General features: G+C 39.1%; 1 protein-coding gene across 2 annotated transcripts; it reads right to left on the bottom strand.

Moving 5' to 3' along the window:
• Positions 1–1,663: 1,663 nt before the first annotated feature.
• On the bottom strand, positions 1,664–26,939 carry SPG21 (SPG21 abhydrolase domain containing, maspardin). 2 transcript variants are annotated; one of them, XM_069595396.1, is made up of 9 exons: positions 26,539–26,939; positions 22,647–22,733; positions 19,838–19,999; positions 12,663–12,743; positions 11,582–11,727; positions 9,628–9,736; positions 8,853–8,960; positions 6,676–6,816; positions 1,664–2,339 (listed from the first exon to the last, which is right to left on the bottom strand). In XM_069595396.1, exons 2-9 carry the CDS (start codon positions 22,707–22,709, stop codon positions 2,223–2,225), a joined length of 927 nt encoding a protein of 308 aa, XP_069451497.1. In that variant the 5' UTR covers positions 22,710–22,733; positions 26,539–26,939; the 3' UTR covers positions 1,664–2,222. The 2 variants fall into 2 exon arrangements, with proteins under 2 accessions (XP_069451497.1, XP_069451498.1); XM_069595397.1 differs by lacking the exon at positions 26,539–26,939 and adding an exon at positions 24,826–25,177.
• Positions 26,940–27,832: the final 893 nt, after the last annotated feature.

Consider the following 27,832-nt stretch of genomic DNA (forward strand, 5'->3'; position numbering starts at 1 on the left):
TTTCTGCTGAAAAGTTAGCTGATAGCTTTCTAGGACTTCCTTTTATTTTTCACTTGCTGCTTTTAACACATGATGGACCAGAGACATATTATAGCCCCAGGTATTAGTTTCTGCAAAAATCCTCAATTCAGTAATGGGTTAATTTTCTCTTTAATTTCTGCCATTTTGACTACAATGTGTCTTAGTGTGTTTCTCTTTGGGTTAATTCTGTAGGGACTCAGCAATTCCTAGATTGGTTGGTTGTTTCATTTCCTAGGTTAGGGAAGTTTTCAGCTTTTATGCCTTCAAGTATATTCTAAGCTCTTTTCTCCTTCTTGGACCTCTATAATGTGAATATTAGTGAACTTGATGTTGCCACAGAGGTCTCTTTGTCTCCTTTTCATTATTTTTCTGTTTGGCTTCAGTGATTTCCACTTCTTCATCTTCCAGCTCATTGATCCATTTCTCTGTACCATTAACTCTACTGTTGATTTCTTCTAGTATATTTTTCAACTCTTGGCCTAAGGCATCCCAGCAGTGGTGCATGCAGGCTGAGCCAGAGCCAGGCTAGAGGGAGGATTCCATGATGGCACTTGCCAGCACCAGTGTCCACATGGAAGAATGAGCTGCCAAGATTGGCTGCCAGCAGTGTCTATGCCCTTAGCATGAGCTGCAGTTGCCTCCTGACTCTCCAGGAAACTTTAAAAGGCAAGTAGGTCTGACCCAGGCTCCTATCAAATTACTGCTCCTGCCCTGCAACCCAGAACATGTGAGGTTTTCTGTGCACCCTTTGAGAGTGGATTGTCTATCTCCCCCAGCCCTCTGGGACTACTGAAAGTAAGCCCTGCTTGCTTTTCAAAGCCAAATGCTCTGGGGGCTCATCTTGCCAGTGCAGGACCTTTGGGCTGGGGAGCCTGACTTGGGGCTTGGAACCCTCTTTGGAGAACTCTGCAATTATAATTCTCCTGTATGTGGGTCCCCAACCTGGGGGTATGGGACTTGGCTATATTCCAACTGTGCTCTCCTACCCATCTGGTTGTGATTTCTTCTTAATATCTTTTGTCATGGAGGATCTTTTTGGTCGGTTCTGGTCCTTCCAAAGTGTGAACTTTGGAAGCTAAATAGAACAAGTCAACTGTAAAAAGATAATTTATGAGAGAATCACAAATAGGAACACTGACTTGATATTAGTATGAAAGAATTACTGCTGAATTTTTTAAAGTGTGATAATGGCATTATGTCTTGGAGGTACATAGAAAAATATTTACAGATGAAATAAGATATCAGAAATTGCCTTAAAATAACCCAGTGGTATGAGTATGTGTAGAGAAAGTGAGGGTGGGGTAAGAGATGATGCAAAACCATCCATGAGCTGATAATTTTTGAAGCTGATGGGGATGTAGTTCATTATGCTATTTTCTCTATGTGTGTTTAAATTTTTCCACTGAAGGGGCAAAAAGCAGGTATGAAAAGTACCTTGCCAGAGCAGCAGCTCAGTAAATGACTGTTTTTGTAATCTAACAATGAACAAAGTGTGCTTTAGAGAGATTAAGTCACTTACCAAAAGTCACACAGGTTTGGCAAACACCACAGTCTGCTTCTCAGAGTCCTATGTGTAGGCAGCCCATTTGGCAGCTGCGATAATCATAAAAGCCATAAAAATCATAAAATCATAAAATTCAACTCATTGAAATTGAATTTTTATTCCAAAGACTGTAATGGGTAGAAAGACAACAGCCAAAATTAAAAACAACTGGCTTAACTGGAAATTAGAAGTAGTTGATTTGCAGGAGAGCAAACAGTGGGTGACGGCCTTGGCACTCTAATAACTGTTATAACCAAGAAAGCATAAAAAAAAAATGTGCTGATATATAACATGGCTATGCAGCATTTACAGCAAATAACAGGAAGAAAGGAAGACAGAAAGAAAAGGAAAAAAAATCTGCAAAACCCCCAAACTAAGAAATTAACAATTAAGAACACAGTGGGTAAATACTTTTGGTAGCAAAATTTTCAGTTCTTAAAATGGGAGTCTCCAAAAGTACTTAAGTTCAAAAGCTAAAAAACGGAAGAGGAAATAGTTACACTGGCTTAGAAGAGCCGCCGCCTGTCACAAAGATGACCATCAGTCCTAGTTCCAAACACAGTGATAACCGGTGAACCTGACCAACCGAAGAGAGGCCGACTGGCGGGCACTGACGTCACTGATTGTACAAACACGCTGGACCATTCGTCACTAACAGCTACTGCTCCTCCTGACTGACGCCAAGGCTGCCTTTCTGCACCTCAAGTTCCTCGGCACTGACCATTGATGGGTCAATAGCTGCGTATTTGGTTCCATGGAATTGAAGCAAATGTATCTGTAGAAATGCAGAATGATTATTTTAAACATCACTGTTGTATATTGATAATTTTTACTTCTAAATTACAGAGTACTCAGAGAAGGACCAAGACTGGGGTATGAGGTTAAAAGGTAAAAACTACCACATATAAAATAAGCCACAAGGAGATACTGTACATCACAGGGTATATAGCCAATATCTTACAATAACTTTAAATGGAATATAATTTGTAATCTAAAAATGTTGAATCACTACATAGAACATGTGAAACTAACATTATAAACCAACTATGTATGTGTTAGTCACTCAGTTGTGTCTGACTCTTTGAGACTCTGTGGACGATAGCTTGCCAGGCTCTTCTGTCCATGTAATTCTCCAGGGAATAATACTGGAGTGGGTTGCCATTCCCTTTTCCAGGGAATCGTACCGACCCAGGGATTGAACCTGGGTCTCCTACATTGCAGGCAGATGCTTTACCATCTGAGCCACCAGGGAAGCCCAAAAAACCAATTATATCTCAATAAAAATAAACATATAAACACTGAAAAACTAGAGTAATACTGCTGCTGCTGCTAAGTCGCTTCAGTCGTGTCTGACTCTGTGCGACCCCAGAGATGGCAGCCCACCAGGCTCCCCCGTCCCTGGGATTCTCCAGGCAAGAAGACTGGAGTGGGTTGCCATTTCCTTCTCCAATGCATGAAAGTGAAAAGTGAAAGTGAAGTCGCTCAGTCGTGTCTGATTCTTCGCAACCCCATGGACCACAGCCCACCAGGCTCCTCCGTCCACTAACTAGAGGAAAATTAGAAAACAAAAAGTCAAAAATCATTACGTAACCAGTCTTTCTGGGCAACTACATATTCTTACTAACATTTTAAATTGCAGCATGCTGCTTCTCAAGCAGGTGTTTACCCTTCTCCTCTGCTGCTAGGAATCAGGTCCTTCCTATCCTCTGCTGTTCTAATATCATAATGACTGTCTCTGGGAATCAGGTTGTTTTGTATTTACAATCCTCTCCTTAGGATCTGTAGCCACATGTGGATGACAGGATCAAAGAACATGACTGGTTTTTTAAGGCTCTTGATACTATTTGCCAAATTGCAAAGCAGCCATTTCTCACCACTATTCTAATACCAGTTTAGGCAGGTATTTGAAGAGGTGGTGTGTGTTAGATTGTGTGTATGTTTTAATGCATTAAAATTAGACCAAGAAGTCATGGGTCAAAAAAACTGAAATCATTCCAAGCATCTTTTCTGACCATAATGCATTAAGATTAGATCTCAATTACAGGACAAAAACTATTAAAAATTCCAACATATGGAGGTTGAACAACACACTTCTGAATAACCAACAAATCACAGAAGAAATCAAAAAAGAAATCAAAATATGCATAGAAACTAATGAAAATGAAAACACAACAACCCAAAACCTGTGGGACACTATAAAAGCAGTGCTAAGAGGAAAGTTCATAGCAATACAGGCATACCTCAAGAAACAAGAAAAAAGTCAAATAAATAACCTAACTCTACGCCTAAAGCAACTAGAAAAGGAAGAATTGGAGAACCTCAGAGTTAGTAGAAGGAAAGAAATCTTAAAAATTAGGGCAGAAATAAATGCAAAAGAAACAAAAGAGACCATAGCAAAAATCAACAGAGCCAAAAGCCAGTTCTTTGAAAGGATAAATAAAATTGACAAACCATTAGCCAGACTCATCAAGAAGCAAAGAGAGAAAAATCAAATCAATAAAATTAGAAATGAAAATGGAGAGATCACAGACAACACAGAAATACAAAGGATCATAAGAGACTACTATCAGCAATTATATGCCAATAAAATGGACAACGTGGAAGAAATGGACAAATTCTTAGAAAAGTACAATTTTCCAAAACTGAACCAGGAAGAAATAGAAAATCTTAACAGACCCATCACAAGCACAGAAATTGAAACGGTAATCAGAAATCTTCCAGCAAACAAAAGCCCAGGTCCAGACGGCTTCACAGCTGAATTCTACCAAAAATTTCGAGAAGAGCTAACACCTATCCTACTCAAACTCTTCCAGAAAATTGCAGAGGAAGGTAAACTTCCAAACTCATTCTATGAGGCCACCATCACCCTAATACCAAAACCTGACGAAGATACTACAAAAAAAGAAAACTACAGGCCAATATCACTGATGAACATAGATACAAAAATCCTCAACAAAATTCTAGCAATCAGAATCCAACAACACATTAAAAAGATCATACACCATGACCAATTGGGCTTTATCCCAGGGATGCAAGGATTCTTCAATATCTGCAAATCAATCAATGTAATTCACCACATTAACAAATTGAAAAATAAAAGCCATATGATTATCTCAATAGATGCAGAGAAGGCCTTTGACAAAATTCAACATCCCTTTATGATAAAAACTCTCCAGAAACCAGGAATAGAAGGAACATACCTCAACATAAATGAAAGCTATATATGACAAACCCACAGCAAACATTATCCTCAATGGTGAAAAATTGAAAACATTTCCCCTAAAGTCAGGAACAAGACAAGGGTGCCCACTTTCACCGCTACTATTCAACATAGTTCTGGAAGTTTTGGCCACAGCAATCAGAGCAGAAAAAGAAATAAAAGGAATCCAAATTGGAAAAGAAGAAGTAAAACTCTCACTGTTTGCAGATGACATGATCCTCTACATAGAAAACCCTAAAAATTCCACCAGAAAATTACTAGAGCTCATCAATGAATATAGTAAAGTTGCAGGATATAAAATCAACACTCAGAAATCCCTTGCATTCCTATTCACTAATAATGAGAAAGTAGAAAAAGAAATTAAGGAAACAATTCCATTCACCATTGCAACGAAAAGAATAAAATACTTAGGAATATATCTACCTAAAGAAACTAAAGACCTATATATAGAAAACTATAAAACACTGATGAAAGAAATCAAAGAGGACACTAATAGATGGAGAAATACACCATGTTCATGGATTGGAAGAATCAATATAGTGAAAATGAGTATACTACCCAAAGCAATTTACAAATTCAATGCAATCCCTATCAAGCTACCAGCGATATTTTTCACAGAACTAGAACAAATAATTTCAAGATTTGTATGGAAATACAAAAAACCTCGAATAGCCAGAGCAATCTTGAGAAAGAAGAATGGAACTGGAGGAATCAACTTGCCTGACTTCAGGCTCTACTACAAAGCCACAGTCATCAAGACAGTATGGTACTGGCACAAATACAGAAATATAGATCAATGGAACACTCTTGGTGGGAATGCAAACTAGTACAGCCACTATGGAGAACAGTGTGGAGATTCCTTAAAAAATTGCAAATAGAACTGCCTTATGACCCAGCAATCCCACTGCTGGGCATACACACCGAGGAAACCAGAATTGAAAGAGACACGTGTACCCCAATGTTCATTGCAGCACTGTTTATAATAGCCAGGACATGGAAGCAACCTAGATGTCCATCAGCAGATGAATGGATAAGAAAGCTGTGGTACATACACACAATGGAGTATTACTCAGCCGTTAAAAAGAATACATTTGAATCAGTTCTGATAAGATGGATGAAACTGGAGCCGATTATACAGAGTGAAGTAAGCCAGAAAGAAAAACACCAATACAGTATACTAACACATATATATGGAATTTAGAAAGACGGCAATGACGACCCTGTATGCAAGACAGCAAAAAAGACACAGATGTGTATAACAGACTTTTGGACTCAGAGGGAGAGGGAGAGGGTGGGATGATTTGGGAGAATGGCATTGAAACATGTATACTATCATGTAAGAATTGAATCGCCAGTCTATGTCTGATGCAGGATACAGCATGCTTGGGGCTGGTGCATAGTGATGACCCAGAGAGATGTTATGGGGAGGGAAGTGGGAGGGGGGTTCATGTTTGGGAACGCATGTACACCCGTGGTGGATTCATGTCAATGTATGGCAAAACCAATACAGTATTGTAAAGTAAAATAAAGTAAAAATAAAAATTAAAAAAAAAAAAGAAGTCATGGGACTTCAGATTGACTCCATTTTAAGTCTGGTGTCCTGACTGAATTCCTTGAATCTGGGAGTCAAGGTTCCATGGTACCAAATGGCTACTTCAGTGTGTGAGTTCAGGCCTGTGGTTCATAGAAAAGGGAGAGTGGGCAGATAGTCACCCAGGTGTCTCTACTATGCTTGAATTCTATAAATTATTCATGGAGACCACCTTTATCAAGTTAGTGCTTCATTCCTACAGAGAATTCTATAGTTCTCTCTCTCCACCACCAAAAAGCTTTATGTTTCAAACCATAGACTCTGGGGTCAAAGGGCTCTGGGTTCCATACTAGGGCCTACCTGTACATAGAGATTCACCTCTGCACTTCTGCACAGGTATGGGAAATTGCCTCCTGTTTTAAGGTGAGCCCTCCGGGCATTAGGATACAGTTTGTACATTTCTTCTTTAGCTTCAGTTGAAAGTGCACTCTGGTCAAACACCTTTAAAATAATATGAGGACAAAACTGTTATTTCAATGTGTTCTTTTCACATTAAGCGAAGTGTCCCCCCAAGCACTCCTTTCAGGAGACATGGCTGAACCTTTCTGAAGCCTGGGCCACCACCTTCTGCTCATCCCTAGTGACTCCAAAGTAAGAAGTAAGAAGCCCAGATTTTATTGCCAAATGTCTTTTGCATTGTTTAGGGGAAAAAAATTCTACCATGAATTTCATTTGTCCTCAAAGATAGTTAATTAAATTAACAGAACATTAATAGAAAACAATCACTGAAAACACCAATTTCAAAAAGATCATGAAACCCCAAAAGAACTTAGTATTAATTTAAAAACAGTTATATGTATGATATGCTCTGTGAAAATAATTATTGAAAAAATTAAGAATATTAGATAAAAAGTCCAGGCCCTTTCCTGGGGGAGCCACTGTTGGAAGTCTGCAATATATGACTCAAGAATCTTATAATACTCACATAAATTTATGTTCAAACTCATGCAAAAATTATTCAAATAAGACAAAAAAAAAAAACAACATGAAAATAAAGATAGGTGCGTCTCCACCCTGCTAAAACTTCTAGACATTTTAAGTGACCATGTACTTAAGTGGTGAGCATAGCTTTGAAAGTGCGGGCAGAGCAAATGCACTATGAGGACCATGTATTTCTTTGAGAGTATTGACAAGCTTACTCTGTGTCATTGTAAATGCTGGAATGTAGCAATTATAATAGAAAATGGTAAGTTATTGTACACGTTCGTAATAATTTCCTGATAAAAATCAGTTTTTAATTTAAACACCATATTACTTGCATTTAGGAATAAATCTATTGTGAGACAAACAGTTATATGATTAAAATAAAAAGTCAAAGCCACAGTGAGATACCACTTCACATCCATTAGGGTGACCGCTATTTAAAAAAAAACAACAGAAAATAACAAGGATATTGGCGAGGATATGGAGCAATTGGAGACCATACGCACTGCTCATGGGAATGTAAAATGGGATGGCCCCTGTGGAAGATGGTAAGGCAGTCCCTCTAGGAGTTAAACAGAATTATCAAATGCTTCAGCAATTCCACTTCTAGGTATGCACCACCCAAAAGCATTGAAAATAGACCCTTGAATGTGTATTTGCACACCAATATTTACAGCAGCATTATTCACAATAGCCAAAAGGTGGAAACAACTCAAATGTCTATCAACAGATGAAAGGATAAACAAACTGCGGTATATACATACAACGCAATATTACCCAACTGTAAAAGGGAATGGGTTTTAAATCTTTTAATTTATTTTTAATTGGAGGATAACTGGGTATTTTTAACATATGCTTTAACATGGATAAAGCTTAGAAATATGCTAAATGAAACAAGCCAGATACATAAGGATATTTATATGATTCTACTTACATGAGGTACCTAGAACAGGTAAATTCATACAGACAAAAAAGTAGGACAAAGGTTACTAGGGTCTGTAGGGGGAATGGTGAAGGAAGAGTTATTGTTTAATGGGTACAGAGTTTCAGTTTGAGATGATGGAAAGTTCTGGAGATGGATAACAGTGGCAGTTGGACCACACTATAAATATACTTAATGCTACTGAAATGTACACTTAAGAGTAGTTTAAATGGTGAATTTTGTTATGTGTATTTTACTACAATTAAAAGACATGTAAGAAGCAAGCTTTTGTGTTAACTAGCCTTTATGGAATTCTGGCACCTTCATTTTGCTGCCCAGATTTGTAACAGCTTAAAAAGAACAGCAAAGCAAACCAAAAGGGGTAAGGACTACCATGTTTGTTTAAATTTATTTTTATTTCAATGGTGTTATTCCTTCCAGGAAAAATACAGGATAAGCAATAAAAGATTTTTTTTGAAATTGAGAAAGCTGTGTGGGGGGCAGGTGGTAAAAACAAATTCAAGGCAGTGTTTGAAGCAACACTGAAAAATCGTAAAATGATTTGTGAGGTGGATCTTGACATGTACATATAAAAAAGGTAAAGCATCTGTTTTACTTAAAGTAAACTTACATCCATAATGGTTACAGGGATGTCCCGAATTTTATGAGGTTCCACATAAGAATTTTGACAATTCAGGGTAAGTCTTGAAGCCAGTTCACTCTGACCCAAACTTTCCAGCTGCAGGAAAAAACACAGGTAAAAGTTTTTCAAAAAAATTTTTTTTCACAATTACATTAAATCCACAGATAATATCCTATTTATAAAGGTGACATTATGTGTGGTAGGGCCAGTAAGTTAACCTCTGAGGAGACACAATGTATTTGAGACCATAACTGGGCCCTGGAAGTGGTGATATTTTCCTGTTTTGGGCACCTGGCCTTCCACAACCCTCAACCTGAGCTGCCTCTTGAACCAGGTGCCTGTGGGCAGCAAGCCCATTCCACAAGCTTAATGAAGACAGAGAAACATTTCAGTGATCTTAGAGCTGGAAGAGGCCTCAGAAAAAATATCTATCCAGTAGTTCCTACATGCATATCTACAAACTTGCTCCATCACACTGACCTGGGGAGGTAGAAGTGGAGGAGTTCCCAGAGCCCTTGGCCAGGGATTCCAGTTCAAGGTCTAGTGTGAGGCCTTAGAATCTGTATTTTTTTAATTTCCCCAAATGATTCTGATAAATTATTCAGCAGCCATAATATCCATCTGGATGTATTAAAGTTAATGTGGAAAAGTGCTTAACAAACACCTCTAATACACACTGAGAGAGACAGGTATTTCTCAGGAGCCAAGAAGACATGAAAATTCCCAGGTCAAGGTGTCCCCTCCCCAAGGTCATGATCCTTACCCTGTCTACCATGAAATCAATGGCATCAGCCATCATAGGGTCCACTGGGCCAGAGGAAAAGTTCCCAAGAACTATTTTTTTAAGCATAAATGATGGCATCAGCCAAAAGCTGTAAAAAAACAAAAAAACTGACATTTAAACTTACAAGACTATACATGAGTGGCAAGCATTCATTCAATATTGAATCTCTGTATTAACTAGGCATTTGGGATTTAGAGATTTAAAAAACCCAGTCTCTTCCTTCAAAGAGCTAGTTTTGAAGCATCTAGTTTTTATAAATGCTTTCTCAAGTTCCCAAAGAGTTATGGTTTCATATGATCAAACTTTTGAGGATTGGGAATAATTACAAGCAATATTTCAAAATGCCTTTATTGCAATAAACATTCTGATAATTCCAAGATTTTATTTTCTAGTTGGTCTTATTTTCAATGGCTAAGCTACTTGTGGAAAACTGAACACTTACTATATTAATCTGAAGGTTTATATCACCCTTTGATTAACATTAAAGGATAGATTTCAAAATAGTAAAATCACAGAGTTATTATACCTACTATTGCTACTAGTGGATTCTTGGGCTAATTCAAGGCAATTCAGTCTTCATGTATTTCTATATGTGATCTTTAGTTAAGAGTGTACTCCATTAATTACATTGGGAGCCCTTATATAGGATAAACATGAATTTTTTAAAACCTATGCTGAAAATAACTTATAAAAGGTACAGACCACCTTCTGATGTACATTCTCAGTAAACGCCCCTCATAAGGACCAGTTAGCCATCTTTCAGTCACCTTCAATGATCTAAGTTCTCAACTCCAACCCATCCCAACAGCTTCTTAACTTCTAAAGGGGATGCTGCCTGGGTGTTTTCTGTGGGTGAGTGGGAGGGGTGGTCATCCTCTTGGCTCTGTTCACCCCTGAAGCCTCTGTGTGGCACATAGTAAGTACTCAGACATTTGATAAAAAATTCCTGATACGCAAGAGCACCAAGTGGGGGAAATCTTGGCTTCTGACAATCAAAACAACATGAAAAAATCGTCAAAAAGAACGATTTTTGCATCATATTGACATGAAGTATCTGTCTAATGCATACAAGAAATTGCTGCACAAATGCTGAGTAAACAAGCGAGAAAACATCAGGAAACATTTTTTTAAAAATCAGAATGCAATAGTAAATAGTTGTGAAAACCATGAAAACAATGTTTACCTAGAACATTTTGTGAAAACCAATCTGATCACTCAGGTAAGTTAAGTCAATAGGCTACTTTTGGGGGGTAGAGCCTAGCCTTGCTAGCAATGAAAGAAATATAGTGAAGTCAGCTTTAAGGTACCATTAGACATCTATAAAACTAATTCAAATGATAAAATCAATGAAGGGATGGCTCAGAGAAAGCAGGTACCCCACTGGTTGCCTTGCAAAACATTCTGCCCTCTCCATCTTTCTAAAAAGCAGACTAATGTTGTACAAGTGCCAGCGAACTAAACAGTCTCTCCATTTCGGGGAACCTATCTCAAGGAAATGACCCAGAAAGAGAAGAACAAAAGTAATTTACACACAAAGATTTACAGTTGAACCTGATGAAAAATTGAGAGAAGCCCAAGGTCTTAAAAAAAACCTAACAGTCATTACACAGAACTCTGTACACAAAATACTAAGTGGAGCAAGCAGAACACAGTATCAGTGAGATAAGCTCTGAAGGGAAACTGTAAAGGCATTGGAACCATAATACACAAAGCCAGGCAATGATTTAGAGTAACGGGAACCACTGAAGTTAGAATTCTTTCAATTCTTTTCCTTTGCAAGGGTGACCATTTCTAATGCTAAAAGCCAGGATGGTTTCAGAAGACAAAAGTATATATGGCCCCTCCCTCCCTAATGCTTCAAAAAAACCAAACATCACCATTTTCAATTCCACTGAAAATAACAAAACTGTTGGTCGAAGGTTTACATTCTTACCTGTTTGCGGTCCATGTTTGGTTAAAGATAGAGGTGTCACTGAAGGAATTGCAGAGGATGAGGGAGTGGACTCTGGGAGATTTGTGAGTGTATTCAGCAAACTTTTGGGCCAAAAAGCCTCCCAAAGAAGCCCCAAAGAGATGAACCTAATCGGAAACAAACACAAGGATCCTAAAAACAATGACTGATCTTTAAGTATCAAAAAACTGTTTTAATTATCACCAACCACAGAATATAATGTTATCACCAGTCATTAGACTGAAATATTTACAGCAGTTAGAAGTTTAGGAAATACTGTGTTTAAAGGCAATGTCTATACCCTGTCAAGAAACAATACAATGGTGCATAAGTTATAGTAGTTAAAAAAAATATTATTTCCAGATTACATTAGAAAATGAAACTACTTTGCAGTTTCTGTTTAAGAAAACAGAAATTTTAATTCGGTAATTCAGTATTTCCACTCCTAGACATGTATTCAAGAGAACTGAAAACATCTGTCTTCACAGAAATTTGTGTAAGAATGTTCATAGCAACATCCCTCATAAAAACTAACCAGTGGAAAACAAATCAAGTGATGAATGGGTAAATAAAATGTGTTTTATCCATACAATGGGATTTTATTTAACAATTAAAAGGAATGAATTATTGATAGAATTTGCAACATCGATGAACCTTGAAAATCTCGTGAGAAGTGAAAAAAGCCAGTCACAAAAGACCACAAATTACATCTTTATATTTATATAAAATATCCATAACAGGCAAATCCACAGACAGGGCTCCAGGGAGGAAGCAGGGTAGTGTCTGCTAAGTATGGGGTTTCTTTTTGGGGTGGAAAAAATGTTCAAAAATTGACTGTTGTGATGATTGCACATATCTCTGAATATATTAAATAACAGTGAATTATACACTTTAAAAAGGTAAACTGTATGGTATGTGAATTCTAGCTCAAAAGAGCTGTTATTAAAAAATAAAAGACAACACCAGACAATGATGTAATCATTGCATTAAAATCACATGTGAAAAAAATAAATAAAATAAATAAATAAAATCACATGTGAGTAACTAGTTTTAAGGTACTCACTTTATCCAATTGTAAATGGTCTAAAAGTTTTCTGAATCCATCACAGAATTCAAGGTGGTCCCAATAAACTGGATACTGCAACTAGAATATAACAAGTTTTAAATTTATTTTAAAAACTGTAAAAGTAAAATACAATTCATACGTATCTGAAAAATTTAGGGCTCTCACAACAGTGTTTCTCATTTGCTCAATCTCTGCTCCTTTTTCAAAACATGGGAAAATAAGCTCTCATCTTATCCTAGACTTCAAAATTCCAATTTTATCTAACAGAACAATTAAAAAAATAAAAATAAAAATCACACTGTAGTGATACTACATATACAACAATTTCAATTCACATCAATTTCCTTTCCAAATAGCAAGAATTACAATGCAAGACATTAGAAATGCATTTGAAATTAAGAGACCAGCACTTAGAACAATAGTGTGTGTGTGTGTGTGTGTGTGTGTGTATGTATGTACAGAGAGAGACAGAGAGAAAGAGAGAGAGCGAGAGAGAGCACGCTATATCAAAACCTCATGGTAACTGCAAACCAAAAATCTACAATAGATACACATAGAAAAGAAAAATTGATCCAAACAAAACACTAAAGATAGTCATCAAATCGCAAGTGAAAGTATGTTAGCCACTTGGTCATGTCCAACTCTTTGTGACCTCATGGACTGCAGCCCCAGACATCTCTGTCTATGGAATTCTCCAGGCAAGAATACTGGAGTGGTCAGAAGAGAAAAAAAAGAGGAAGAGGAAAAATGACCTATAAAACCACATCCAAAACAATTAACAAAACAGCAATAAGAACATACATATTGATAATTATCTTAAATGTAAATGGATTAAATGCTCCAACCAAAACACACAGACTAGCTGAATGGATCAAAAAACAAGAACCAGGGCTTCCCTGGTGGCTCAGTGGTAAAGAATCCACAAGAAGAACTACCACAGTCAGAAGCCCATGAACCACAACTAGAGAGTAGCCCCTGCTTGCTGCAACTAGAGAAAAGCCCACGCATCAATGAAGGACCCAGCACAGCCCAAAATAAGCACGTTAATAATAATAAATACCCATTTATATGCTGTCTATAAGAGATACAGTCACATCCAGGGACACATACAGACTGCAGCTAAAAGGATGGAAAAAGGCATTCCAAGCAAATGGGAATCAAAGACATCTGGAGGAGCGATACTCTTGTCAGACAAAATAGACTTGAAAATAAAGACTGTTAAAAGAGACAAAGAAGGACACTACAAAATGATCAAGGGGTTAATCCAAGAAGAAGATGTAACAATTGTAAATAAATAAGCACCCGACGTAGGAGCACCTCAATATACAGGCAACTGCTTAAAGGAGAAATCAATAGGAACATGATAATAGTGGGGGACTTGAACACCCCACTTACATCAATGGACAGAACATCCAGGCGGAAAATCAATAAGGAAACACAAACTGTAAATGACACATTAGACCAAATGCACTTAATTGATATTTATAGAACATTCTATCCTAAAGCAGAACATACATTCTTCTCAAGTGCACATGGAACATCCTCCAGGACAGATTACATGCTGGGCCACAAAGTGAGCTTTGGTAAATTTAAGAGAATTGAAATCGTATGAGGCATCTTCTCTGATCACAATGCTATAAGATTAGAAGTCAACTACAAGGAAAAAAAACTGTAAAACAAAACAAAAACAAGTGAAAGCTAAACAGTATGTTACTAAACAACCAATGGATCACTGAAGAAATCAAAGAGGAAACAAAAAATACCTAGAGACAAATGAAAATAAAATCACAATAATCCACAACTGATGGAACACAGCAAAAGCAGTTCTAAGATGGAAGTTCACAGCAATACAATCTTACCTCAAGAAACAAGAAAAGTCTCAAACAACCTAACCTTACATCCAAAGCAGCTAGAAAACGAAAAAAAAAATCTAAAGTAGAAAGAAGGAAGCCATACAGATTAGAGCAGAAATGAAATAGAGACAAAGAGAACAATAGAAAAGGTCAATGAAATTAAAAGCTGTTTCTCCGAAAAGATAAATAAAATTGATAAACCTCTAGCCAGTGTTCTTGCCTGGAGAATCCCAGCAACAGGGAAGCCTGGTGGGCTGCCGTCTATGGGGTCGCACGGAGTCGGATACGACTGAAGCAACTTAGCAGCAGCAGCAGCAGCCAGACTTGGAGAAGGCAATGGCACCCCACTCCAGTACTCATGCCTGGAAAATCCCATGGACGGAGGAGCCTGGTAGGCTACAGTCCATGGGGTCTCGAAGAGTCTGAGAGGACTGAGCGACTTCACTTTCACTTTTCACTTTCATGCATTGGAGAAGGAAATGGCAGCCCACTCCAGTATTCTTGCCTGGAGAATCCCAGGGATGGGGGAGCCTGGTGGGCTGCCATCTATGGGGTCGCACAGAGTTGAACATGAATGAAGTGACTTAGCAGCAGCAGCAGCAGCTAGCCAGACTCAAGAAAAAACAGAAGGCTCAAATCAATAAAATTAGAAATGAAAAAGGAGAATTAAATGGACACAACAGAAATACTAAGGATAATAAGAAACTATTACACACAACTATATGCCAATAAAACGAACAATGTAGAAGTGGACAAATCCTTAGAAAGGTACACTCTTCCAAGACTGCACCACGAAAAAATAGAAAATATGAATAGACCTATTATAAGAGATGGGGACTATGATTTAGAAACTTCCAACAAACAATAGTCCAGGATCAGATGGCTTCAGAGGTGACTCTATCAAGCATTTAGAGAAAAGTTAACACCTATCCTTTTAAAACTATTCCAAAAAATTGCAGAGGAAGGAACACTCTCAAACTCATTCTATGAGGCCCCCATCACCCTGATACCAAAACCAGACAAAAATTTCACAAAATAAGAAAATTACAGGCCAATATCACGGATAAACATAGATGCAAAAATCCTCAAAGTACTACTGAATCCAACAATATAGTAAAAGATCATACACCATGATCAAGTGGGATTTATCTCAGGGGTTCAAGGATTTTTCTATATTCACAAATCAATCAGTATGATACATCATATTAACAAACTGAAGAATAAAAACCGCATGATCATCTCAACAGACGCAAAAAAAGCTCTTGACAAAACTCAATACCCATTTATGATAAAAACTCTCCAGAAAGTTGGCATAGAGGGAAATTACCTCAACATAATAAAAGCCATATATGACAAACCCACAGCTAACATCATACTCAATGGTGAAAAGCTAAAGGCATTGCCTCTAGGGTCAGGAACAAGACAAGGATGTCCAATCTCACCCCTTTTATTTAATATAGTTTTGGAAGTCCTAGCCACAGCAATTAGAAAAGAAAAAGAAATAAAAGGAATCCAAACTGAAAAAGAAGTAAACTGTCACTGTTTATAGATGGCATGTTATTATACATAGAAAATCCTAAAGATGCTACCATAAAACTACTAGAGCTCATCAACAAATTTGGTAAAGCTGCAGGATACAAAAATCTGTAAAATTTTTATTTCTGCAGATACAGAAATATGCTGCATTTCTATACATTAACAAGGAAAGATCAGAAAGAAAAGAGGAAACAATCTCATTTACCATCGCATCAAAAAGAATAAAATATCTAGGAATAAACCTACCTAAGCAGGCAAAAGACCTGTACTCTGAAAAGTATAAGATACTGCTGAAAGAAGCTGAAGATGACACAAACAAATGGAAAGACAGACTATGTTCTTAGATTGGAAGAATCAGTATTGTCAAAATGACTACTATCCAAGGCAATCGACAGATTCAATGAAATCCTATTAAATTACCAATGGCGTATTTCATAGAACTAGAATAGAATTTAAAAATTTGTATGGAAACACAAAAGACCCCAAATAGCCAACATAATTCTGAGGAAGAAAAATGACACTGGAGGAATCAGGCTCCCTGACTTCAGACTATACTACAAAGCTACAGTAATCAAAACAGTATGGCATTGGCACAAATTCAGAAATATAGATCAGTGGAACAGGATAGGAAGCCCAGAAATAAACCAACATGCCTATGGTCAATTAATCTATGACAAAGGAGGCAAGAATACACAATGGAAATGCTGCTGAGAAAACTGGACAGCTACATGTAAAAGAATGAAATTAGAACATTCATTAGAATGTTCTAATGAAATCAGAATATCCTCTAACCATACACAAAAATAAACTCAAAATAGATTAAAGACCTAAATGAAGACTGGATAGCATAAAACTCTTCAAGGAAAACATAGGCAGAACACTCTTTGATATAAATTACAGCAATATCATTTTGGATCCACCACCTACAGTAACGAAAACAAAAATAAACAAATGGGACCTTAAAAGCTTTTGCAGAGCAAAGGAACAATAAACATAATGAAAAGACAACCCACAGAATGGAAAAAAATATTTGCAAACGAAACAACTGACAAGGGATTAATCTCCAAAATATACAAAACAGCTCATGCAGCTCAACAGCAAAAAAAACAAAAATAAAAAAATGGACAGAAGATCTAAATAGACAGCTCTCCAAAGACATACAGAAGGCCCAAAAGCACATGGAAAGATTCTCAACACTGCTAATTATTAAAGAAATACAAATCAAAACTACCATGAGGTATAACCTCACATCAGTCAGAATGGCAATAATCAAAAAGTCTACAAACAGTAAATGCTGGAGAGGGTGTGGAGAGAAGGGAACCATCCTACACTATTGATGGGAATGTAAATTGGTAAAATCATTATAGAGAATAGTATGGAGGTTCCTTAAAAAACTAAAAATAGAACTACTATTTGAATCAGCAATCTCACTCCTAGGCATATATCTGGAGAAAATCATAATTCAAAAAGATACATGCACCCCAATGTTCAATGCAGCACTATTTACAATAGCCAAGACATGGAAGCAACCTAAATACCCATTAACATAGGAACGGATAAAGAAGATGTGCTACATGTATACAATAAAATATTACTGAGCCATAAAAAAGAATGAAAGAATGCCATCTGCAGCATCATGGACCTAGAGACTGTCATAGTAAGTGAAGTAAGTCACGAAGAGAAAGATAAATATTGTACGACATTACTTATATGTGGAATTTCTTTAAATGATATAAATGAAGTTATTTACAAAACAGAAACAGACTCACAGACTTCAAAAACACACATCATTACCAAAGGGGAAAGGTTGGGGGAAGGACAAATTAGAAGTTTGGGATTAACATATATAGATATATAGTAGTGTTACTACATATAAAATAGATGTATTATAGCACAGGAAACTCTACTCAATGTTCTGCAATAACCTATATGGGAAAAGATTCTGAAAAAGAATGGATATATGTATAACTGAATCACTTTGCTGTACACCTGAAACTAAGACAACATTGTAAATCAACTATACTCTAAAATAAAAATTTTAAATTAAAAAAAATTTGTGTTCTAGTTGTATACAACTTAATATACACACAAACAATTGAGTATGAGTAAAACTGGAAATGTGAACAAGGTTGGTGGATTATATTAACATCAATATTGGCTGTGATATTCTACTACAGTTTTATAAAATGTTACTATTGGGAAAAACTGGGCAAAGTATATAAGGGGTATCTCTCTATTATTTCTTACAACTGCATGGGAATCTAGAATTATTTCAATAAAAATGTAAATGAAAAAAGGATCCATGCATTTTTAACTGCAAGATACTAACAGATGTCTAGTAAAATTTCAGAAATCTCCTGGCACTTTGATCAAATATTAAGGATGAAGTGATTTTGAAGACATTGCTGTCTTTTTACTTGATTCTTTATCTAGCTAAGAAATAGGGAATGCCCACATCAGGAAGCTTGAGGGCAAGAAGAAATATCCAGGCAAAAGGTAAGGCTGTGTGCCTTGTCAGTTTAAAAGAAAAAACATGCTGACTGCTTTGAAGAACGCTCAAAAGTGAGACAGACAGCTGGGGGGCTGCTCAGTCTCCCTCTCCCTGGCCAACCAACAGTGATCACCTAGACACAAAATGTCACCACTTCAGCTGCAAAGGACGAGGATGAGGGCGGCTACCAGCCTCCTCTCCTAAAATGCTGTCCACAGAGAGGGATTACTGAAAACCCAGAACAAGGGAGGATTACGTGGCAGGGCTTCCAACACACCATATGAGGAATGGTTAAAGAATCTGGAGAGATTTAGCTGGAGAAGACAAGACCTGGGGGGGAAAGTCAGCAGGCAGCCAAAAGTAACTAGTTTTTTCAAGAAAGAGCAGGGCTGTCAGGAGGGAGAGGCGCTGCATTTGTCTTGTGTGACCCAGTTGGTGGTAGCCCCAGTGGAATTTGCAGTTTCCTTCTGAGAGAAGAGCCTGGGTCCACGTTTTCTCTCCTCTAGGCAGTAAATAAAATGTATACCAACAGCAGTACTCCCATGGGGAGTACCATTTACGTGTTAATATTCTAGGTCCCAGAAAACAACCGCCAGCTCCAAAGCCAGGGCCTCTGCTTCGGGGAAGTTAGGAAACCGAAGTCCACAGTCCTGACCTAGTCAAGGCGTGCCAAACACTCTATGGTGAGCAACGGCGCCTTCCCACCTACGCCCTCCTCCCAGAGAGGGGGATTAAAGAATGATCAATGCAAAACTAGATTTAGACCAAACTCAGTGGTAACAATTAGAAACAAAAAACTTGTTGACCAAACGTGAAGAATATGAGCTAATGAATGAACCTCACCTCACCTGTCAAAGACTCACCTTTAGCAAGGTTTCAGTACCCTTTGCTGCTCCCAAGCAATGATGGAATAAAAGGGGGGAGGAAATGGGGTCAGATTCACCCTCTGCTGCCTACTGGCTGTGTGACCCTCAGCCATCTCTAAAATGTCCAGACCTCAGCCTCCTCATCTATAAATAAGAACAATGCTTCCTACCAGTCAGACTGATTCAGGAAATGCATGTCCAAGCTGAGGGTAGGGAAAGCTTCGATAAAGGTTTGTCTCCTCTGCACCTCCGTTTGTTTTCAAACCACACCACCTTCCTTCAAAAAAACTCCCTTTCACATTTTAAAAATGAAAAACAGTATTTTACAATAAGAAACATGCCCATTACTATACTCAGAAACAGAAACACACACACAAAATCAGAAAATGTGGACCTGCATTGTTATCCTAAATCAGTAATACTTACAGCTATAACCCGGTAACCCCATCCAGTCAAAGCCAAAATCTGCCGGAAAAATACATCCGCAGTTCCACTGACGGGAGGGAGAAATATGAGAGGACACCTGATATTTCTGGGGCCTGCATCGTAGAGCGACCAGATCTTACTATCATCATCATCCACAATAATCTGGAGGGAAAGTTATAAGAGGAAAATGAAAAATCTCATGGATTTGATTTTACATATCAATAGTTATTTCAACACCATAATTTCGCTGACAAGTTTAATACCACTGTCTTGGTGGTTTACACACTAAGGTGGGGATCACACCAGACCAGTACATATAATAAACAGCCTTGTCTCCTTTTCCTTCTTCAGAACTGACACAGTCCATGGAACTGCTTTATACTTTTCCCGAGAGCTCCTTTTTCTCTCAGCTTGGGATTTTCCTTTCCAGTCATGATTATTTGAAGTTTATTTTGTTTACCATTAAACAGTAAACTCTGTGCATGGTATCTTAATTCTTCCCCATATTTCTGGCTGTGTGTGTGCATGTACGCATGTAGGAGGTGGACAATTTGCAGAGTCATTCTCCAGGGCTGGCCCAGAGGGCTGGCTGGGATCAGCAGGGTTAGTGTGTGAAAGGGGAGACGAGAGAAAGAAAAGACTCCAGGCTCTGAGGATAAACTGGGTAGAGATGGGACCACACGTTGAGATGCTTCAGGAGCCTGATCTAGCCCAAGCCTCTGAGACAGAGACCTCTGCTAGAGAGAAGGGATGAGGCAGGCGTAGGTGTCATTGTCCCCAGAGAGTATTTCAAACTCTCTGGCATCAGGTGTGGGGAATGGGCTCAGAGGAAAACTGGATTTTTGGGGAAAAGGGGATGAGAAGGAGGAAGGTCATCAGAAACCTTCCTCATTTAGTGGCTTTTGACCCAGTAAGGGAAAAAGATGAGCATTACATGAGCTGAAACAAATCAGGCATTCAGCACAGAGTCTGGCAGATACTGAGTGTTCAATAGTGTCAAAAGTGTTAGCTACAGTATGCACTGCATGATAGCTAATTTTTGTTCTCTTTGGCTGACTTTTTGGTGCCATTTGGAAAAGTACATTAACTGCTTGAACTTATGCCAATGTAAATCAATACTTATCCTACTTTTACATTAAAAGGTTCAAGGTTCTACTTTTTTTCTTTGGCCATGCCATGTGGCATGCTGGATCTTATTTTCCCGACCAGGGATCAAATCCATGCCCCCCTGCATTAGGAGCATGGAGTCTTAACCACTGGACCACCAGGGAAATCCCAAGGTTCCATCTTCTGAGAGCTCCAAGTTGGCAGTGCTGTGGGGCCTATGTGTCAATGCGGGTGGCAGCATGCTAACTGGAGTCACTTAGCAGATGAACAGGGCAGGGCAAAGTCTAGAGGGCCCTATCCAATACTTTCTGGACTTTCACAAGTGACAGTGTATATCATGATTATGTTTTTGCCCTTTGGATTCTGCCACTCATATTTTTGCTTTTCATGTTTCTTTTTGCTGTGATTGTAGTAAAAAATCTTAGTGACCTTTGATAGTGCATCCAGTAAATTTCAACCTTCTAGTAATAAAACACGAGATACGATATTCAGATTTCTGGAATTAAAATCTAGCACCATGAAATTTCAAGCAAACTTTTCATCACCTGTGGACCAAACTGACCAAAGGAGAACACTACATCAATGAAACTACTTCCTACAACTACTTCCAAGTATATTTCGATAAGTTTGTGTTGCTTTGGGTCAAGTGATTAGCTTGCTGAATGAGTTCATCAAGAGGAGCCCATGTGAATTACTTGAGGGGATGGGACTCCAGTGGCAATTCTTCTAGCGCAGACAACAGTTCCTGGGGTAGCAAGAAGAAAGGTAGGTTCCCTTTGCTAAGCTGCCAAGTAGCTCTGGCTTTGAAGCCAGATAATTTGATTTTAACCCAAACTCTACTAGACTATGTGACTTTAACATGTTAACCTCCATGAACCTTGGTTTTCTCATCTGTAAAATGGGCACATCACTACCCACTTTGTTAAACTGTTGAAATAATTAAGATATTTGGGGACTTCCTACAATAGTGAAAGGTATTCTGTCTATATGTGGAAACTCTACCTCAAATTTCTACAGGAAGAGTAACTCTGTTATTAACTCAAACTTGCATGCTACTTCCACAGCTATCTACCCTGACAAAATAATTTTAACAGAAACACAGATGATCTTCAGATCACAGTACTCTAATGCTTCTGCAAGGGGATCAGCAAAGATTTCATTCTGACACAACTTTTGTCAATGTGATCCCCAAGCATTTGGGATTAATTTGAGACTCACAGTCAACAGGCTTCAACATAAGTGTTTAGGGTTTTTGGACAACCCAGGCAAATAAAGTTTCTGAAAGATGACTATGGCAGAATGAGTACCGATTATGGCAAACAGAGGATCTCTAATACAAATCTTCAATCTTGAAGAACAGGAAAATGGTTTCTAATAGAATCTAACTGCACTTACTGTACAGGTGCTATTGCTTACGCTTTCCACCAAACTATACAGAGGAGTACACGTATTCCTGCTTGCTTGAATATGTAAAAGCAACTGTAAAATAATGAGTACAGTCATTCTTGCTTTTACTCTTGAGTGCATCTCAAAAGTTGATTATACTTGACAGGGAAGGGGCTGAACGTTATGTTCTGCAATCCAGTAGTGATATTTGGCAATAACCTTTACTCTCAAACACTACTAAGACATAATGTCTAAATCACACATGAAAAACAATACAAGATTTTGCAAAGAAGAGTTGTAGTAAAACCATACATACCTTTTTAAGGGGGACTGTACTTCTAAACCAGTTATAATCAGGAGAGACTTTAATCTCTCCCATGGTTAGCTGAAATGGAGGTTAACCCTGAAATAAAAGCATGTGATGTTTCACGTCAAGAATTCATGTTTACATCAGAACTAAATGTAGAATCTGGTCTGGTTCTACCAACAATATTTTAAAAGGTAAAACCGAGGAAATGGGCTGTTTTACCTTGTCGGCATATACTAAAACTACAGAAAACAATTGGTGAAATCCTATAATCAGAGAGCAAGCAAAAAGTACCCTGAGAGAGAATTATTCCAACCCCCTTAGTTCCTCCAAAAGAGGAATCCAGTCTAGAAAATGTTAATGACTTACCCAAGATCCCATGGCCATTGCAAAACCAGGACCAGACAGAGGACAGTCTTTCCTGACACCTGACTGCCCGTCCTAGTTACATGACTCCAAATGCAGTAGAATCACCCGTCTTTCAACAAAACCTTAAGAATCTATGTTAATAAAGATGGTCCTGTCTGGCAGAATTCTAGGGAACAGTTCCACACTAGAAACAGGAGTTCATGTAAGCCTGCTTCCTCATAAATTCATAAAATGCCATAAATCTGACTCTACACGGAGAGACAGCTTCAGAAACACACATAGATTGTAATGCAAAACACAGGACAAACTTGCTGTTCATATGGATGTGGTGAAAGTGATATAATACACTCCGAAAGATCCATGATAAGGTACCAGAACATTCCTGAAGGCACAATAACTAGCAACAAAATAAAACATGTGCCTTTAAAACACAGGTGGTCTTCTATTCTGAGATTAGTGATTTCCAGCTTTTACAGTTCTATGACCTGGGAAAAGTCACTGACCCTTCGGGGCCTTGTTTTCTCATCCAGGACTGTTTCACTACCCTCTCCCTAAAGTGCAGAATAGTGCTTCATACACAGCAGGCATTAGCTGTCGACTAAATGAATGACTACATCCTAAGCAGACCAAACTAGTCAATCCTAGAATCCCTTTTAACCTGGGTACCTATGAGTGTTACATTGGCCGGGCATGCTCAACTTAAAGCTGCCCCTGTTTGCTTAAAAATCTAAGTTGTGTCGTAACAGGAACTTGAAAATTATAGTTCCTTGTTGCAGATTCTTATTGCCAGATGAAGAAATTCTAATCACTGGTTTGGAAGGACTCAAATGCTCCTTTGCACCATGTCCTCTACTGCAGCACAAGCCTGGGTTTTCCTAGCAGGGCTAGGATGAGTTTGAGACCCTAGGACTTAAGTCTTAGGCTTGACTGTGAACTGAGAACTTAGAGGGGCTTTTCTGGGCTGGTCAGGTGCCAGGGATGCTTAAGCCAATGAATCTTCCTCTTTGGCCCTCCACATCTGCTCCCTCAAAACACAGGGCACTCAGCAATCTCAACTGTTACCTCTAGCCTTGGGGGTTACTAAACTGACCCCCAAGGAGATGGTAAATGTAGACATCCAATATTAAACTAGGTTTACAACCTTGACACTATAATAATTGGCCTTTTCTTTCAAGGCTGGGATGGTTCTGAGAAAAGTTTATTGAAATCTTCAGTGGTTCTAAAATATAAAGAAAATCATCAGCCAGTATTATACAGACAATCAATGTGCATGGATGTAGTTCTTACTCATACTGAAATAAAGAAAATCATTCTTTGCATACCCATTTTCTCTTAACAAATATAAACATGTTAAAAAACTGAAGCCATTTGAACTATAGGCTTTCTCTAAGCTGGTCACTGCTTTTAACTGAAAGCAACTGGCACATATAGTTAATTCTGGAAAATTTTCTATCTGGACAGACTTGAACTATTCCTATGTCATCTAACTATTGCCTAATCAAGACATTTTCTAGTATACAATTACTATAAACAATCACTATTCTACAGGAGGAAAGATCAAAAACATGTTTAGAAAAAAATCCCTACTCAACAGATCAGAACAAAACACCTACTCAAAACACTTTGGCTAACTAAAGTCAGAAATTTTGCTTCTAGATTCACCAAACTTGGGATAAAATAAATGATTCATAGTTTGGAATCAGTTGTAACACACAAACCAAACTATCCTACAAATATACACACACACACTGTACACAGATATACACACTCACTGTCATTCACTTCTTCCCTCAGGAGTAAGTAGAAAGAGGTTCCTTACCACAGTCTTCAGTATTATCCACAACCACTCAATATCATAACATTTATTTCAAAACCAATCTCACTGGTTAGAGAGATTCCACCGAACGGTGACTAGATTTTTATAGAAGCAAGTGATTTGAACACTTGTGCTAGTTTGGCAGTCCATGAAAGGTAAGACAGATACCAAATGTTGCATATGACCAACTGACATTTAAGAGGGAAAAAAAACTGCTGCAAAGGGAAAGCAGCTGTGAGTGGTATGAAAAGGAATTTTGTTCTCCTAGCTCTCTTTCATCCACTACAAGGGAATACTTTTCCAAGTCACAAGGGGAACATTCTGCATATGGCAAAAAAAAAAAAAAAGGTTCACTGAGACTGTGATCCAACTGATCGGTATTAAATAAGAAAGAATGTGGACCAGAAGCTCAACGCTGATTTGATCTCTCACAATTCTTCACAAAAACAAAAGCACCTGTTCATGCTGCTGGGAAATGGGTGGCAGGAATTTTCCCTTCATCTTGCTTAAGGAAACCCCCTTCTCAGAGAGAGCACTGACACACAGTCCTCTCTGGCCCTTGTGCTGCTCCAGGATAAAACTGCCAGTTTTGAGTGTGCACCAAGAATTCCATGCACTTCTCCATCAAGGTTTCAGCAGAACCAGCCACTTTACAGTCCACTTATCCCTCAGGATTTCAACAGACCCTGCCAATTCACAGCCAATGAAATCGCCTTTACAAATGTTTAAGTCATCTAACCAGTTCAACTAGTCAGAGATTTTCTGATCCTTTTCCTCAATCATATGCTCTACATACGGACAATCTATGATTCTTACTGATACAAGCAATAGCGAAATATTAGAACCTAAGGGTCTCTGGATGATGCCATTGGCTCTTTAATGCAAGTCTCCTTACCTCACCACACCAATACAGAGCTATTCTTTTTTTAGGTTTCCTGGGGGGAAGATTTATCCTTATCTTCAGAAACTTATTCTATTATCTTCTAAACCTCATGGGGGAAAAGCTGACTACTTGACATTTTGACGGTCACATCTCATCTTGTACCCTGTCTTAGTACTAAAGCTTTTGGAAATTTGCACACAGCTATTCAGTTACCCCTCAGTCTCTTGAAGCTCTCTGCCAAGAAGAGCTGGAACATTGTAGGTGGAGACAAAGAAGCAGCATAAATGCAGAATTTAGGACTCCCGAGGACAAGGAGAAGAGGAAAGGAGACAGCTTAGCCCTGCCACTTTCCTCACACTTGGCCCGTGCTCAGCAATGACAAAGGCATTTATCACTTTCAGGCTGAGGTGCAATCTCCAAAATAACTAGTCTGCTCAGAGTTCTTCAAAGTTTACAGGAAAAATGGGTTCCTGGGCTGTAGCAGTGTAGCCCCAGTATGGGATTACAGGAGTATGTCCAGGTCAAGTACCCGACCCCCCTACCCCAGGCGAACCACACACAGATCTCCACCTTCTTCCAGCCCCACGGGTGACAGCCACACAAAGGCAGGGTCACAGGCACATCGATCACCCCCATGAACTCAGACACGACCTTAGACACACACAGGGACGTGCAATCACGTGCATGGTCACATGAGCCGACACACTCAGGGCCACACACACAAAGTCACACAGACAGAGGCAGCCGTGCTCGCTACAAACCACTCTCACTGCTGCCACAAACACATCATACACCCAGATCCCAGGCTTCCCAGGACCCCTCCCACCCCTCACCTGCCGTGGCCGCCCCCAGGTCCCTGTCCCTCCTCCCAAGGCGGCTCTTCCCTCCAGAAAGGGGGCCGGCCTCGGAGGCTGCTGGGGCCCGGGTTGGGGCTGGAGGCCTGAGCGCTCAGTATCTGTAAGCGCCGCGAGCCGTGGGGGCGCGCTGGAGGGCCGGCCTCCGAGGGGCGGGGCGCGCGGCAGAGCGAGACTGGACCGCCGCCCTCCCTCCTCCGGAATTGTTCTCGCAGCTAGCGCGAGCCGCGAGCTTCCGGGTTCGGAGGGGTGGGGCCACGTCGCGAGGAAGGGGTGGAGCTGCGTGACTCCGGCGGTCACCATGGCGACGGGGCGGGTTGGACCACGGGGTGAGACTTCGACGATCTCCCTACATCCTGCCGGCTGCAGAGTTGGCATCTGCTCTGGCGGGGGCGGGGGCGCCGGGAGGAGGCCCAGAGAGACTCAAGGGTCAGTTCTAGGTCACTCATGTGACGTGAGCACCAAGGGAAAGGTTGTGGGACTGGAAGAAAGGGGCGCCTGACCCTTGGGACCTGCCTCGCCTGCAGTTCGCGGCGTAAAGCTTTGAGGGAACTCCTTTAGGTTACAGGCTTTGATTAACAGGGCTTTGTATACTCTCTTTTCTTGACAAGATTTTTTTTCCTTTGGCACGGCCACAGATGCCCCCCATAATCCTCCACTGTAACACCTTCACCTCCCTTTCCAGGCTTGTGCTGAGGTCTTGGGAATTTCCAAGCTGGCTCGCCAGCTCCTTCATCACTTTCCCTTAAAGGAATAGAGAATGTTCATATATTTATTAACATTATTAACACGGTTCAACAGTACGTAAACAGTGAAATTCCAGATGTTTAAGCTAGATTTAGAAAAGGCAGAGGAACCAGAGATCAAATTGCCAACATCTGCTGGGTCATGGAAAAAGCGAGAGAGTTCCACAAAAATATCTACTTCTGATTTATTGACTATGCCAAAGCCTTTGACTATGTGGATCACAACAAACTGGAAAATTCTTAAAAAGATGGGAACACTAGACCACCTTACCTGAAGAAATCTTACCTACAGATTTCCTGAGAAATCTGTATGCAGGTCAAGAAGCAACAGTTAGAACTGAACATGGAACAACAGATTGGTTCCAAATCGGGAAAGGAGTATATTGTCAATATAAAAAGCTGTATATTGTCACCCTGCTTATTTAACTTACATACAGAGTACATCATGTGAAATGCCAGGCTGGATGAAGCACAAGCTGGAATCAAGATTGCCAGGAGAAATATCAATAACTTCAGATATGCAGATG

This window comes from Ovis canadensis, chromosome 7 (assembly GCF_042477335.2).
Source record: "Ovis canadensis isolate MfBH-ARS-UI-01 breed Bighorn chromosome 7, ARS-UI_OviCan_v2, whole genome shotgun sequence".
NCBI lineage: Eukaryota > Metazoa > Chordata > Mammalia > Artiodactyla > Bovidae > Ovis > Ovis canadensis.